Source organism: Eleutherodactylus coqui, chromosome 3 (genome assembly GCF_035609145.1).
Source record: "Eleutherodactylus coqui strain aEleCoq1 chromosome 3, aEleCoq1.hap1, whole genome shotgun sequence".
Taxonomy (NCBI): domain Eukaryota; kingdom Metazoa; phylum Chordata; class Amphibia; order Anura; family Eleutherodactylidae; genus Eleutherodactylus; species Eleutherodactylus coqui.
In genome coordinates, this window is record NC_089839.1 from 5,179,205 (window position 1) to 5,193,777 (window position 14,573).

At 46.1% G+C, this 14,573-nt stretch overlaps 1 protein-coding gene across 1 annotated transcript in view; it reads right to left on the minus strand.

The window, feature by feature from the left end:
- Positions 1 to 14,573, minus strand: part of USH2A (usherin) — a 903,954-nt gene that overhangs the window by 822,788 nt on the left and 66,593 nt on the right. The window contains exon 8 of the mRNA XM_066594449.1: positions 12,142 to 12,235. Within this exon, the coding sequence (XP_066450546.1) occupies positions 12,142 to 12,235 (94 nt within the window). The remainder of the gene's footprint in view (positions 1 to 12,141; positions 12,236 to 14,573) is intronic.

Below are 14,573 nucleotides of genomic sequence, written 5' to 3' on the forward strand. Positions count from 1 at the left end.
GGCTCCTGTGTTATCTATATATAGGTATCACCTCTCAGTGTAATCCTGTCTGTACAGGGAGGGGAGGAGGTGAGCTGTGACATCACCTATTCTGAATGGTGGCTCCCGTGTTATCTATATATAGGTGTCACCTCTCAGTGTAATCCTGTCTGTACAGGGAGGGGAGGAGGTGAACTGTGACTATTGTGAATGGTGGCTCCTGTGTTATCTACATATAGGTATCACCTCTCAGTGTAATCCTGTCTGTACAGGGAGGGGAGGAGGGGAGCTGTGACTATTGTGAATGGTGGATCCTGTGTTATCTATATATAGGTGTCTCCTCTCAGTGTAATCCTGTCTGTACAGGGAGGGGAGGAGGTGAGCTGTGACATCACCTATTCTGAATGGTGGCTCCCGTGTTATCTATATATAGGTGTCACCTCTCAGTGTAATCCTGTCTGTACAGGGAGGGGAGGAGGTGAACTGTGACTATTGTGAATGGTGGCTCCTGTGTTATCTATATATAGGTATCACCTCTCAGTGTAATCCTGTCTGTACAGGGAGGGGAGGAGGTGAGCTGTGACATCACCTATTCTGAATGGTGGCTCCCGTGTTATCTATATATAGGTGTCACCTCTCAGTGTAATCCTGTCTGTACAGGGAGGGGAGGAGGTGAACTGTGACTATTGTGAATGGTGGCTCCTGTGTTATCTACATATAGGTATCACCTCTCAGTGTAATCCTGTCTGTACAGGGAGGGGAGGAGGGGAGCTGTGACTATTGTGAATGGTGGATCCTGTGTTATCTATATATAGGTGTCTCCTCTCAGTGTAATCCTGTCTGTACAGGGAGGGGAGGAGGTGAGCTGTGACATCACCTATTCTGAATGGTGGCTCCCGTGTTATCTATATATAGGTGTCACCTCTCAGTGTAATCCTGTCTGTACAGGGAGGGGAGGAGGTGAACTGTGACTATTGTGAATGGTGGCTCCTGTGTTATCTACATATAGGTATCACCTCTCAGTGTAATCCTGTCTGTACAGGGAGGGGAGGAGGGGAGCTGTGACTATTGTGAATGGTGGATCCTGTGTTATCTATATATAGGTGTCTCCTCTCAGTGTAATCCTGTCTGTACAGGGAGGGGAGGAGGTGAGCTGTGACATCACCTATTCTGAATGGTGGCTCCCGTGTTATCTATATATAGGTGTCACCTCTCAGTGTAATCCTGTCTGTACAGGGAGGGGAGGAGGTGAACTGTGACTATTGTGAATGGTGGCTCCTGTGTTATCTACATATAGGTATCACCTCTCAGTGTAATCCTGTCTGTACAGGGAGGGGAGGAGGGGAGCTGTGACTATTGTGAATGGTGGATCCTGTGTTATCTATATATAGGTGTCTCCTCTCAGTGTAATCCTGTCTGTACAGGGAGGGGAGGAGGTGAGCTATGACTATTGTGAATGGTGGGTCTTGTGTTATCTATATATAGGTGTCTCCTCTCAGTGTAATCCTGCCTGTACAGGGAGGGGAGGAGGGGAGCTGTGACTATTGTGAATGGTGGCTCCTGTGTTATCTATATATAGGTATCACCTCTCAGTGTAATCCTGTCTGTACAGGGAGGGGAGGAGGTGAGCTGTGGCATCACCTATTCTGAATAGTGGTTCCTGTGTTATCTGGATATAGGTATCACCTCTCAGTGTAATCCTGCCTGTGATGATAATGAGATGACAGCTGAGAGGTTTTCTCTACAGAACAGGAAGTGTCAGACTATTATTAGGCTTAGTGGTCAGTATACAGGGAGGGGAGGAGGTAAGCTGTGACTATTGTGAATGGTGGGTCCTGTTATCTATATCATGATCATAGGCTAATTTTTTGCTCTGGGGGATCTATAAATAGGTGTCACTGCTCAGTGTAATTAGCACCAAATTTGTCCGAAGGGCAAGATACCCCCCACAACTGAAGACCCTCATTAAAATCTAACTTTTATTGAACTAAATTAAAATACTAAGAGGCATAGGAATTAAAAATACTAGCCCTGCCCAAAAACCTAGGAGCGCTGAGCCACCTATCATTCAATGCAGCTGCAATCTGCTGTATACTGGGCTCTATAGAGCTCTCTTAACCAGCTGGTAACAGTATACAGCATGAAGCAGGTCGCTGCTGTAGACTAATGACTCTACATAAATAATATTGCCAGGGCTGTGATTTAGAGCTAAAAGACAGATAACCCCCCCAACATGTTTTGCCAACATAGTGGCATCTTCAGGGGTGTGGGATTACTAGAGGCTCGCCCACCTACATGACAGCTGTTATATAACAGGAGGGAGGGGTTCTCCCATTTAACTGACCAGTGAGAGACGCTGCACGCTGAGCGACCAACAGATAGAAAGCAAACAATGTACGACCGGCCCTTAAGCCAATCGTAGAGAGTGCCTCCCTCATACACAGCTAATCCCCTTGTGATGACCCTGGAGATTCCTTCCAACTCTACCAATCTATAGAATAGAATGGTAGAGTTGGAAGGTCCTCCGGGGTCATCGGGTCCTCTGGGGTCATCGGGTCCAGCCCCCTGCTCAGTGCAGGATTTACTAAATCACCCCAGACAGATGTCTGTCCGGCCTTTGTTTGAACACTTCCATTAGAGGAGAACTCTTCACCTCCCGTGGTAACCTGTTCCACTCATTGATCCCCTCACTGTCTAATATCTAATCTGTGTCTCCTCCCTTTCAGTTTTATCCCATTGCTTCTAGTCTTTCCTTGTACAGATGAGAATAGGGCTGATCCCTCTGCACTGTGACAGCCCTTCAGATATTTGTAGGCAGCTATTAAGTCTCTTCTCAGCCTTCTCTTCTGCAAGCTAAACATTCCCAGATCCTTTAACCGTTCCTCATAGGACATGATTTGCAGACGGCTCACCATCTTGGTAACTCTTCTCTGAACTTGCTCCAGTTTGTCTGTCTTTTTTAAAGTGGGGTGCCCAGAACTGGACCCAGTATTCCAGATGAGGTCTGACTAAGGAAGAGTAGAGGGGGATAATGACCTCACGTGATCTAGACTCTATGCTTCTCTTAATACATCCCAGAATTGTGTTTGCCTTTTTGGCTGCTGCATCACATTGTTGACTCATGTTCAGTCTATGATCTATTAGTATACCGAAGTCTTTTTCACATGTGCTGCTTAGCCCAATTCCTCCCATTCTGTATGTGCTTTCTTCATTTTTGTTGCCCAGATTAGGACTTTGCATTTCTCCTTGTTAAATACCATTCTGTTAGTTGCTGCCCACTGTGCAAGCTTTTTTAGATCTTTTTGAATACTCTCCCTCTCTTCCCTAGTGTTAGCTATCCTTCCTAGCTTAGTGTCATTGGCAAATTTGATCAGTTTCCCATCAATCCCGTCCTCCAGATCATTTAAAAAAATGTTGACCAACACTGGGCCCAGGACAGAGCCTTGTGGTCCCCACTTGATATATTCTTCCACTTGGATGTGCAGCCATTTATGACCACTCTTTGAGTACGATCACTCAGCCAGTTGTGAATCCACCTAACAGTTGCCTTGTCAATCCCATATTTGGTCATTGTCTCAATAAGTATGGTATGAGATACTTCAAGATAGTCAAGATATGCTTTATTCACCGTATCTCCCTGATCAACCCAGTTGGTGATTCTGTCATAGAAGAATTAGATTAGTGTGGCATGACTTGCTTGTTACAAACCCATGCTGGCTTTGGGTAATTACTCCATTCTTATCCAAGTACTTGCATACATGCTGTTTAATACTTTGCTCAAAGATCTTTCTCGGTATAGAAGTCAGGCTCACAGGCCTGTAGTTTCCTGGATCCACCTTCTTCGCTTTTTTGAAGATAGTGACAACATTTGCCCTTTTCCAATCTTCTGGGACTTCTCCTGTTCTCCAGGAATTGTCACAGATTATGGCGAGTGGTTCAGCAATTACCTCTGTTGCTTACTTTAGTATCCTAGGATGTAATTCATCTGGACCTTGAGACTTGAATTCATTTAAGTTAGCTAAGTGTTCCCTCACCATCTCTCTGCTTACAGATAGCCTGCATTCTTTTATTTCCCCAACAGCACAGGGAAGATCAGTTGATGTCCCATCTTCTTTCTGAGAGAAAACAGATACAAATTATTCTATGAACTTCTCCAGGGAGAAATGTGGACCTCTGTCAACTCCCCGTGTCCAGAAAGGCAGTACCCAAATAAAGCCGATGTCACATCTGCCTCGGATCCTCCAGCGGGAGGTTCAGTCGCAGATCCGTCTCAAAATACTGAAAGAAAGAGCTCTGCATGCAGCACTTTTTCTTCTATCCAAAAGCCGGGCAGCTGGGCAGAAAGTGGACAGACCCCGTTATAGTCAGTAGGTTCGTCCGGCGCTGCTCAGTTCCATCCAGAGACGGAGCCCTTCGGCTGCATGGATTCCTTTTTCCTGCTACCCGAACAGAGCCGGAAAGCGGAACCCCGATTGCAGATGTAAAACCACCCTAATGTGGTTTGAAGTAACCGGAACTGACAATAAAAGTGGTAGAATCCTGGAATGTTAATTGGTGATTACATCAATAAAAATACAATAAAATAAGTAAGTAAAACAAGTATAAAACATGAATGGATAAAAAGTAAGAGGTGATTCTGCAACGTGTTCCGGGGGTTAGGGCTGCGCCATCCCTCCTCTATCATGCAGAAACTCGAATATCCATGTGACACATATATGTAGTAGAGATAATATGGCCAGAAGTGACATCATACACTGGGAAAAAAGCGTACATTCCAGTATGCGGAAGCTTTATCTTTTGTAGATGTGATTTTTTTTTTTTTGACGAACGCAGCACGAACATGTTTACGCACGTATATACGCGAGTAAAAACGCCCGTGTGACTGAGCCCTTATAAAGATGTTTCATTTTTTACTACTGCAGAACAAAAAAACAAATTTTTTTAGAGAAAAACAACTGAATCTGCATCGCTGCATTCTAAGGCTTTATTCACACGGCCGTATATACCAATATTTCGCGGCGTCAAAAAATCAGGCAAAAATGGTGCCCATCTGCAGCCCTGGATAACAATGTGTTCATTTAGATGAGGGATTTGTGGCCACGTAAAAAAATCATGCCGGGAAAACCGCCCAAGGGCTCTTACACACGACCATATGCCTTCTTACGGTCGCCTGTACATGCTATAAAATTGCATGAATGAAGAATTGCCCCGATCTTTAGCCGCATATTTTTTTCCATTCACACTGGCGGATGCTGCGTATCAGCAAAAAAATACTCTGCAGCGCATCAGAAATCCAGCGATCGGCAGAAATCCTTGGAATGACTGGTAATGCGTAAATAGAGACAGCTGTCTTATTTTCCCAGCGTATCTCGGCAAACGATAGGGTAAGGCCTATTAGGACGCAGCGTATAAAATCGGTGACCGAAAATGTGCTATTTTTCACAACATGATTTTTTTTATGTGGCCAAAAATTGTTGCTGTGAATGAATATATTGGAATCCAGTGCTTCAGATGTGGAACCAGGGTGGCGCTATTATGCCAGTTTGGTCCACATGGCTGTGCCTTCAACTCTGCTGTTGGCCTTTTTTACCTGTCACTGCAAAAGGTCCCTGTAACATTGTCTGTTGGAAATACCTCACTGGGGCTCTCCTCTTCACTCTGCTGTAACATCTCCTCTGGTGTATGCACTGATTGGTTGACAGGGAGGTGTGTCTCCTGTTTGGCCAATCAGCCATAGTGTGAGTATATTTAATCCGGTCACACCCAATCCTGGCTGTTGGTCATTCTGTAGTCTGGCTGTTGGTGTGAGGATGGGTGCAGTACAGCTCTCTGTCTGGATCCAGTTTGGTGTGTGAGTCTGGCTCTATGTTGTGTCAGACTAGTGTAGCCTGTTTGTTGGTGTTTGAGTCTAGACTCTTTGTTTAATTGGTGTTTGCTTGGATCCAGATTCAAATTTATGTTTGATGTTGTTTGTTCCCCTCCATCTATAGGTGCATGGCTGTCTATATTCCCATCAAATGTTGGTGTGTGGTGTGTGGACGACTAAATCTATTCCGTCCATAGGTGTGTGGATGTCTGAATCCCCTCCATCCGTAGGTGTGTTGACATCTGAATCCCCTCCATCCGTAGGTGTGTTGACATCTGAATCCCCTCCATCCGTAGCTGTGTTGACATCTGAATCCCCTCCATCCGTAGGTGTGTTGACATCTGAATCCCCTCCATCAGCAGGTGTGTTGACATCTGAATCCCCTCCATCAGTAGGTGTGTTGACATCTGAATCCCCTCCATCAGTAGGTGTGTGGACATCTGAATCCCCTCCATCCGTAGGTGTGTGGACATCTGAATCCCCTCCATCCGTAGGTGTGTGGACATCTGAATCCCCACCGTCCGTAGGTGTGTTGACATCTGAATCCCCACCGTCCGTAAGTGTGTGGACGTCTGAATCCCCTTCGCCCATAGGTGTGTGGACGTCTGAATCCCCTTCGTCCATAGGTGTGTTGACGTCTGAATCCCCTCCATCTGTAGATGTGTGGGCTCCTGAATCACCACCGTCCGTAGGTGTGCGGACGTCTGAATCCCCTCCGTCCGTAGGGGTGCAAACATCTGAATCCCCTCCGTCCGTAGGGGTGCAAACATCTGAATCCCCTCCGTCCGTAGGGGTGCAAACATCTGAATCCCCTCCATCCGTAGGGGTGCAAACATCTGAATCCCCTCCATCTGTAGATGTGTGGGCTCCTGAATCACCACCGTCCGTAGGTGTGTGGACGTCTGAATCCCCTCCGTCCGTAGGGGTGCAAACATCTGAATCCCCTCCGTCTGTAGGGGTGCAAACATCTGAATCCCCTCCATCCGTAGGGGTGCAAACATCTGAATCCCCTCCATCTGTAGATCTGTGGGCTCCTGAATCACCACCGTCCGTAGGTGTGTGGACATCTGAATCCCCTCCGTCCGTAGGGGTGCAAACATCTGAATCCACTCCATCCGTAGGTGCGTGGGCTCCTGAATCCCCTCCATATGTAGGTGCAGGGACGTTTGAACGCACTCCATCCGTAGGTGTGTGAATTTTTGAATCCCCTCAATACATAGGTGCAGGGACGTCTGAATGCACTCCATCCGCAGGTCTGTGGGTGCCTGACTCCCCTTCCATATGTAATTATGCGAACCTCTGAATCCATGTCTTGTTTGCTGTGGGGGGTAAGCATGGGACATCTGTGTGTTGAGTACCTATGGGGTTTATATTACTTCTATCTAGTTCTCTCCTACTTTCCATTTAGGGACAGACTAGGCCCTTAGGTATGGGGTGCAGGGCCATTCTTGTCAGGATGATTGCCCTGCTTGTAAGCAGGGTTCACACCCCAATAGTTGCTAGGGATAACTTTCTGTTTTATGCTTGTTGGTGTGGTCCTTCTTGGACTGTTATGTCTTAGTGTGAACTTCTTCCTTAGTTTGTTCATACAGGCGAGGTGGATAAGCCCTGCATGACTGTAACAAATACACTGCATTACTTGTAGTGCATTCTACAATTTACATGACAGCAGCCTATCAGACACTGCTGGAGGCGGGGTCTAACAGGATGAGTTACATGACAGCAGCATATAAGACTCTGCTGGAGGCGGGGTCTAACAGGATGAGCTACATGACAGACTTGGAGGCCTTTTTCAGGCTTCCGGCTGCCATGGGAACCTATTGGTACCTAGTGATTGCACTGTGGGATGCCAATGGTTAACAGAAACAGCCCCCTCCCCTTTTGATTTGCTTACATACTGTAGTTGCTGTTGATAGTGGCATAGAGGGGGTTAAGCTGCCAGTATCTGAGGTTTCTCCCCCCAGGCGGTTAGAGCAGGAGCCGGGCTGTCAGTAGTCAACCAAGCCACTGCTTTATATAGGTGTGTGTGCAGGTTTAAAGCCAATTAGTGAGGTCAGTAAAAAGGCGTGTTGGCCGTCACTAAGGGGTTAAGGCTTCTAATGCAGGACATTCTATGAAGTCCTAGTGTGAAGGCATAGCAGACTTTAAACTAATACTGAACTTAAACATTTATTTCACGATTTCATTATTTTCTCCTTTATTTTTACTTCACTTTTTAATTTTTTATTTTTTTATTTCAGTTTCTTATTATTTCCAATCAAATTTCAGCCATTTTCATTTTTTTTTATTTGCACAAGTTTCATCATTTACACAAAAAATAAATTGTAAATCATTTAGAGCAAATGAATCTGCGACGGCTTTGAAGTCGGAGTATTAAATAATAAAAAGAAACCATTTCATTCCAAAAGTAACATTTCGTCAATACAAATTTGCCACGTAATGCGCCGGCCTGATAATTATATTATAAGACGACATAAAAGAGCGGCGAGATAAGAAACAACACCAACCTGGCCGCCTGCAAAACAAGATATACCTGCCCGCCGAAAATCTGAAAGCCATGGAAAATATTAGCTGCAGGAGGGCACGGCGGCGCATGATTAAGGTAATATCCCGAGCAGTAAAAAGATACGTCTTTGTATCAAAAGGCTGATTTAATTTGCTTCCGCAGAAAGAAGACACTGAAACGTAATATTAACATTTAATGCTACAATAAAACAATTTGCTTGTTATTTCCAGAAAGGTGCGGGCGGGTTTTACCAAAATCTCTCTCAATTAATTTGATCCAGCCGCTGCCGCTAATGAAAGACTAGAATCCCACTTATTGTTATCAAGTCAGGAAAAGCTTCCAGGGGTGGAGGAGGGGATGTGCGGCCAGGGCTGTTTATCGGAAGGGTTTAATTTATTCTAGATAAAGGTGATGTGAGAGGCGATGGGAAATCATTGGGGGTGGGAGAAGGCTTTCATTACAAAGTCCGAATTCTTCTATTGGTATCAAGGGGGGTTCGTGTTCCTTCTCTCACCTTTGTTGCCATGCTTGCTCTCACCTTAACTATGTGTGACCCATGTGGTCCCACAGGGTGCTGGCCACCAAGATGTAGGAGGGCCACAGGTGGATGTAGCCTGGGGGCGATAGCCTCCTTATGTCTGTCCGGCCAGGTGATATTCTTCCTCCCTGCAGCAGGGTGAAGTGGAGCTACATGAATCATTAACCTGATGGCTCTCAGTGGCTCTGCACCATAATCACTTAGTTCTTCTACTGTACCTCTGTTATGAGCTTGGTTCTGGTGCTGTATTTATGCACTAAGCTGTTCTGGTGTTGGCTCTGCTGCTATCTTCTGCTTTCTGCACAAGCTGAATTCAGGTAGACCGCTTACTATTACTATATATATAGTTTTTATTTTTCCTATGATAGGCACCAAAAAGTTCAGCACAAAAAATGTCCTACATGATGCGATCTAATGTAAAGTGGGCACTGCCTGGAGAGCTTATGGCGAGTTGTGGGGAGCTCTAATAGAAGTGTATGGGGCCTCGACTGTATCTCCATATCCCTCCAAATTCATACAGAGGCACACTGAATGTTTTCTGTAGGGTTCAGCACAAATCCAACACAAATAATAAATAATGACGTGTTCCATCGCTTGTGAATATGCAGAGGCATCTCTATACATGTAGCAGGACACCCAACGAGTCTGTATGGCAGCACATAGAGTCCGCTGCTGTTCTCTACAGGCAGCTGTATGGCTAAGGACCCCCCTCGGTAAGCCAGATGCAGGACTGTTACCAGGCAGTAACTTTCGCTCTGGAGGAGTCAAGCTGCAGCCTTTTACATGGATAGTCCTTCATTCTAACAGCCAGCATATATTAGCACAGTCTCCCTGTTGTGGCTTCTATAAGGAGAAGGTGCAGCCTATGATAAACTCTCCCAGCAAGACCTGCAGCGAAGAGTTGGTAATCCAAGCCACTTCCATCTAAAGTAAGAGTTGTACCCGTGGCATCTTCCTCGTTGCACCGTTTGGCCGTGAGCACAGACCCCCGTGGCTTCACAGTAAGAACCACAAGCAACCAGAATATGGATGGGTTTGCAGCTCTTCTTCGTCTCTTGGCTGCATGCCCGCTGTCTTGGGGTCATATCCAACCCTGACCTTTGCTGTGTCCCCTATATTCAGTGACTTGCCTGTTCATGTCACCTGCACCTCAAAAACATCTCCATAATCCACCCCATTCTCACAGCAGAAAAGGCTAACACTCTTATTGTCGCCCCTCCCCACGTTTGGCTTGATGACTGCAACTTGCTTCGGTCGGTCTTCCCTTCACCAAAATCTCTCCTCTCTGCAATCTACCCAGAATGCAGCAGCCAGGCTCATCTTCTTGTCAAGCTGCTACACCGATGCCTCCAGCCTGTGCCAGTCACTATACCGATGCATCTAGCCTGTGCCAGCCACTACACCAATGCCTCCACCCTGTGTCAGCCACTACACCGATGCCTCCACCCTGTGCCAGCAACTACACCGATGCCTCCACCCTGTGCCAGCAACTACACCGATGCCTCCACCCTGTGCCACCAACTACACCGATGCCTCCACCCTGTGCCAGCAACTACACCGATGCCTCCAGCCTGTGCCAGCCACTACACTGATGCATCTAGCCTGTGCCAGCAACTACACCGATGCCTCCAGCCTGTGTAGCCACTACAACGATGCATCTAGCCTATGCCAGCCACTACACCGATGCCTCTAGCCTGTGCCAGCCACCACACCGATGCCTCCACCCTGTGCCAGCCACTACACCAATGCTACCACCCTGTGCCACTCACTATACCGATGCCACCACCCTGTGCCAGTCACCACACCGATGCCTCCAGCCTGTGCCAGTCACTATACCGATGCCTCTAGCCTTTTCCAACGACTACACTGATGCCCCCACCCTGTGCCAGTCACTATACCAATGCCTCTAGCCTGTTTCAACCACTACACTGATGCCTCCACCCTGTGCCATTCACTACACCGATGCCTCCACCCTGTGCCATTCACTACACTGATGCCTCCAGCCTGTGCCAGTCACTACACTGATGCCTCCACCCTGTGCCAGTAACTATACCAATGCCTCTAGCCTGTTCCAACCACTACACTGATGCCTCCACCCTGTGCCAGTCACTACACCGATGCCTCCACCCTGTGCTAGCCACTGTTCTGGTTGCTCATGCACTACAGAATACAATTTAAACTTATCACACTCATTAATAAAGCCCTCCGGTGCTGCACCGCCCCGTATCTCCTCCTTCATCTCTGTATACCCTCTACCCGTGCTCTCCATTCAGCACTTAAGACTAAATTCCACTGTAGTCCAAACCTCCCACTCCTGTCTCCAAGACTCTTCCCAAGTTGCTCCAGGTCTTTGGAATCGGCTACCCCAAAGCATCGAGTTAATTCCCAACACCCACAATTTTAAGCTTGTCCTAAAAATGCATCTCTTTAGGGAGGCCTATTGTGCCCCTTTACCCCAACCTGATCACAAGATCCCCCCCACCACATACATACGAAGGGCCTTACAGGGTGTAGATATTGGCTGGTGACCGGCTCATATACTATTATGTATAGTAACCTAGTTACATAAGGTGGATAGATCCTTGCTCAGAAGAAGCACTTGTTCCTCAAATGTCACCCCCTTTCCTCATGAATTGCAAGCTCTGGTGGCCAGGACCCTCACCTCTACTCTTCTGGTGACTAGTGTTACAATGTATGTAATGTCTGATGTCATCTTTATATGAACCCTCTGACTTGTAAAGCGCTATGAAATATGTTGGTGCTACATAAAGAGGATTACTATTAACTGTTACTGATATCAATGGGCTGTCTAGGAAATCCACACATGTGCTCCAGAGAGGGAGACATTCTGACAGCCGCTCTCCTCACTCCAGCTAATGAGTCCTGAACAGAGGACAGCTATCTCTGTGCTCAGAAGCCTCTAATAGGGTATTAGAAAATGGGTCTTCTGTGCCTTTATTAGTCGATTTGGTTGGAAGGTTTACTGTATAATAGTAGAAACTACTATGGAAGAGGGGGGGGGGGGGGCAGCAAAACCTTCTTCCTAAAACAGTAAAATAACTTCAAGTTGACGTTTTTGGAAGTCTAATGACCCGAGGGGACGTGGAGGAAACATCATATGAAAACTACAGTCTGGTCTTTGATTTTTGGTCTTGAAAATGTTGAAAAGTTTTGTAAATGGAAACTTTTGCAGTTATCTCCGGTGTCACTAATTATAAAAATGTTCCAAAACAGTAAAATTGAAAGTCTTACTTTCTCGCCATCGGTGAAGCTCTCCGTGTCACACAGGCACTTGTAAGGTGAAACACTTGTATCACAAGAATTAGCATGCCCGTGGCAATTACATCTGCAATAGAGAAGGCAGCCGTTATCTGCAGTCACTGGTGACATTTCCCCCACAATGACAGTGTAATCAGGCAACTTTTATGGAGCCTCTAATGTGTGGAGAGTGCGGGCTAAGTAAAACATCCATTACGGCAAAATATAATTACAGCGGCTGCAGAGGCTCTCCTCGGGTAGTGAAGAGCCGACATTGTGGGATCCTCCTCCTTCAGTCCAGATTACAATAAGTGGCAAATTATTAGGCTCAACTTCACTACGGTCTCCTGGTGAAAAGACGCACACAGCGGCGGTTTCATCTCAGGGACGGCACTATTTTTTCCTTTGCCTGGGGGTGAAAACACTCCGTCCACGGCCTAAGCCCCACATCTACATACATTGTTATGTGGCTATGATTTCGGTATACGATGCTGCTTGCATTAAGGGGAAGTTCTGTTCAGATGTTTTAATGATACTTGACATATGTGGCGGGAAAACCTCCAGCACATACACCAGTATATCCGCAGTGCCCTGTGACCTGCTGCAAGCCTCATCAGGGGCATTAATATGTATGATAGCAGAAAAGGGGCTGATGGGACATAAAATGGGAAATAGTGCATAACACAAAAGCAGCACTTACTATGTGGGGCCTAATTACTATATTGGGCACTATGACTAGGGGGATTGTGTAAAGCTGAGCAAACCATAGAGAGACTGCTAGAAAAGTAAGAAGGCAAAGATGTCTATGTGTCAAACTCTGCAGAAACAAGCTGTGGCTGGGAGAAGTCATTATGGTGGTCTGGTCCAGATAAAGAAGATAAGGGAAAGAAAATGACAGAAATCAGAGATGACACTACCTGTGATCACTGGAGGTAACCGCACTGCAATCACTATTACTGTGTAGAGCTGATATCTGACTATTATTTAGAGAAATACCATTACTTTGAAGGGATAGAAAGGAAATGGTTTAGTGTAAAAGCAGCATGGCCTAGAAACTGGCCATAGGGCACTATGTGCGCTACAAGATTTTCCCCTTTTCTCATTGTTCATCAGTCGGGGGTATGATCTGTCTGCAGCTTTTGTTGACAAAACAAAGAAGACATGGTAAAATAAACCTAGAGAAAAGAGAGGGCTGGTGAACTCCTGTGCAGAACTTATTTCTGCAGGAAGCAGACAGCTCCATTCCCAATGCAGTGGCCAGGCTTGGTATTACATCTACACTTGTTCACTTCAATTGGAATACTGCCTGTAATACCAAGACTGGCCACTGCGGTAGGAACAGAGATGTCTGCTTTTTGCAGAAATCAGCTCAGTGCATGAATGCAGTAGCATAGCAAACAGCTGATGGGAGTCTTGGGCAGCAGACCCTCCTGCTCTACTATTGATGACCTATTCTATGGATAGGCCATCAATTGTTTACAAGGAGGTAAGCCGCAAGCAGACATCTCTGGAGCCGGTGTACCTCCCTGAGAACAAAAGGATTGGAGGTTGAAATCCAACATTCCTGATCCTTCTTGCCCAACATTATCTGTTGGGGGAGGGTTGAGCCTTCCTCATACACATGAAAATTTTTTTTCGGCTCTACCATTATCAATGGGTTTGGACAATTAAACACTAATGTGTAAGGGCGCCGTTAGACTCTCATCTTGATTCTGCTGAATATAAATATCAGGACACTCTGATGAAGCCAACTGATAGAGAAGTTTTCCTAAAACACATCAACATATTTTCCTTTTTATATGACAGATGAATCAGCTGGGAAGTTGGATGGCTAGATAGTCGCTTTAATGTTTTGCTTGCAATACTTTGACTCGCCACATGCAGTGCTATCGAGACTAAGCATATCCAATAACAACAAAGAGCACAAATCCTTTTTCAGTTGTAATACTGTAGAGCGCCACCTAGTGGGGAAATATTTCCCACAGGCCATGTACAGAAAGATAGCCTACCCTGGATGACAATCTCATGCATGCTGTGTTTGTAAATAGTTATTTGCATCAATCACAATGACTGCTCCTCATACTCCATCATGTTATATTCTATACAAGGTGGCTGCCGTGTTCAGTGCATTCTACAGATCGTTACAGGCCATTTATTTAAATGAAGCTACAACTGCATATCTGTTTAGCATTATCCCATGAATGGCCCCTTTATTAGAGGCCCCAGCATTTATTAGAGCCCCCCTCCCTCTCATGATTGGTGCTCCCCTATATGGTAATTCTCCCCGTGACCCCGGAGTGAAGCATAAAATCACGTGACAAGTTTTCCGCGGATCAGTTTCAGTGTGAATCCACATTAGATGGGAAAATCCAGCGATCGGAGCGACTTCCCACGAGGCCGGTCATCGGTGCTGGACTAGCCTGGCC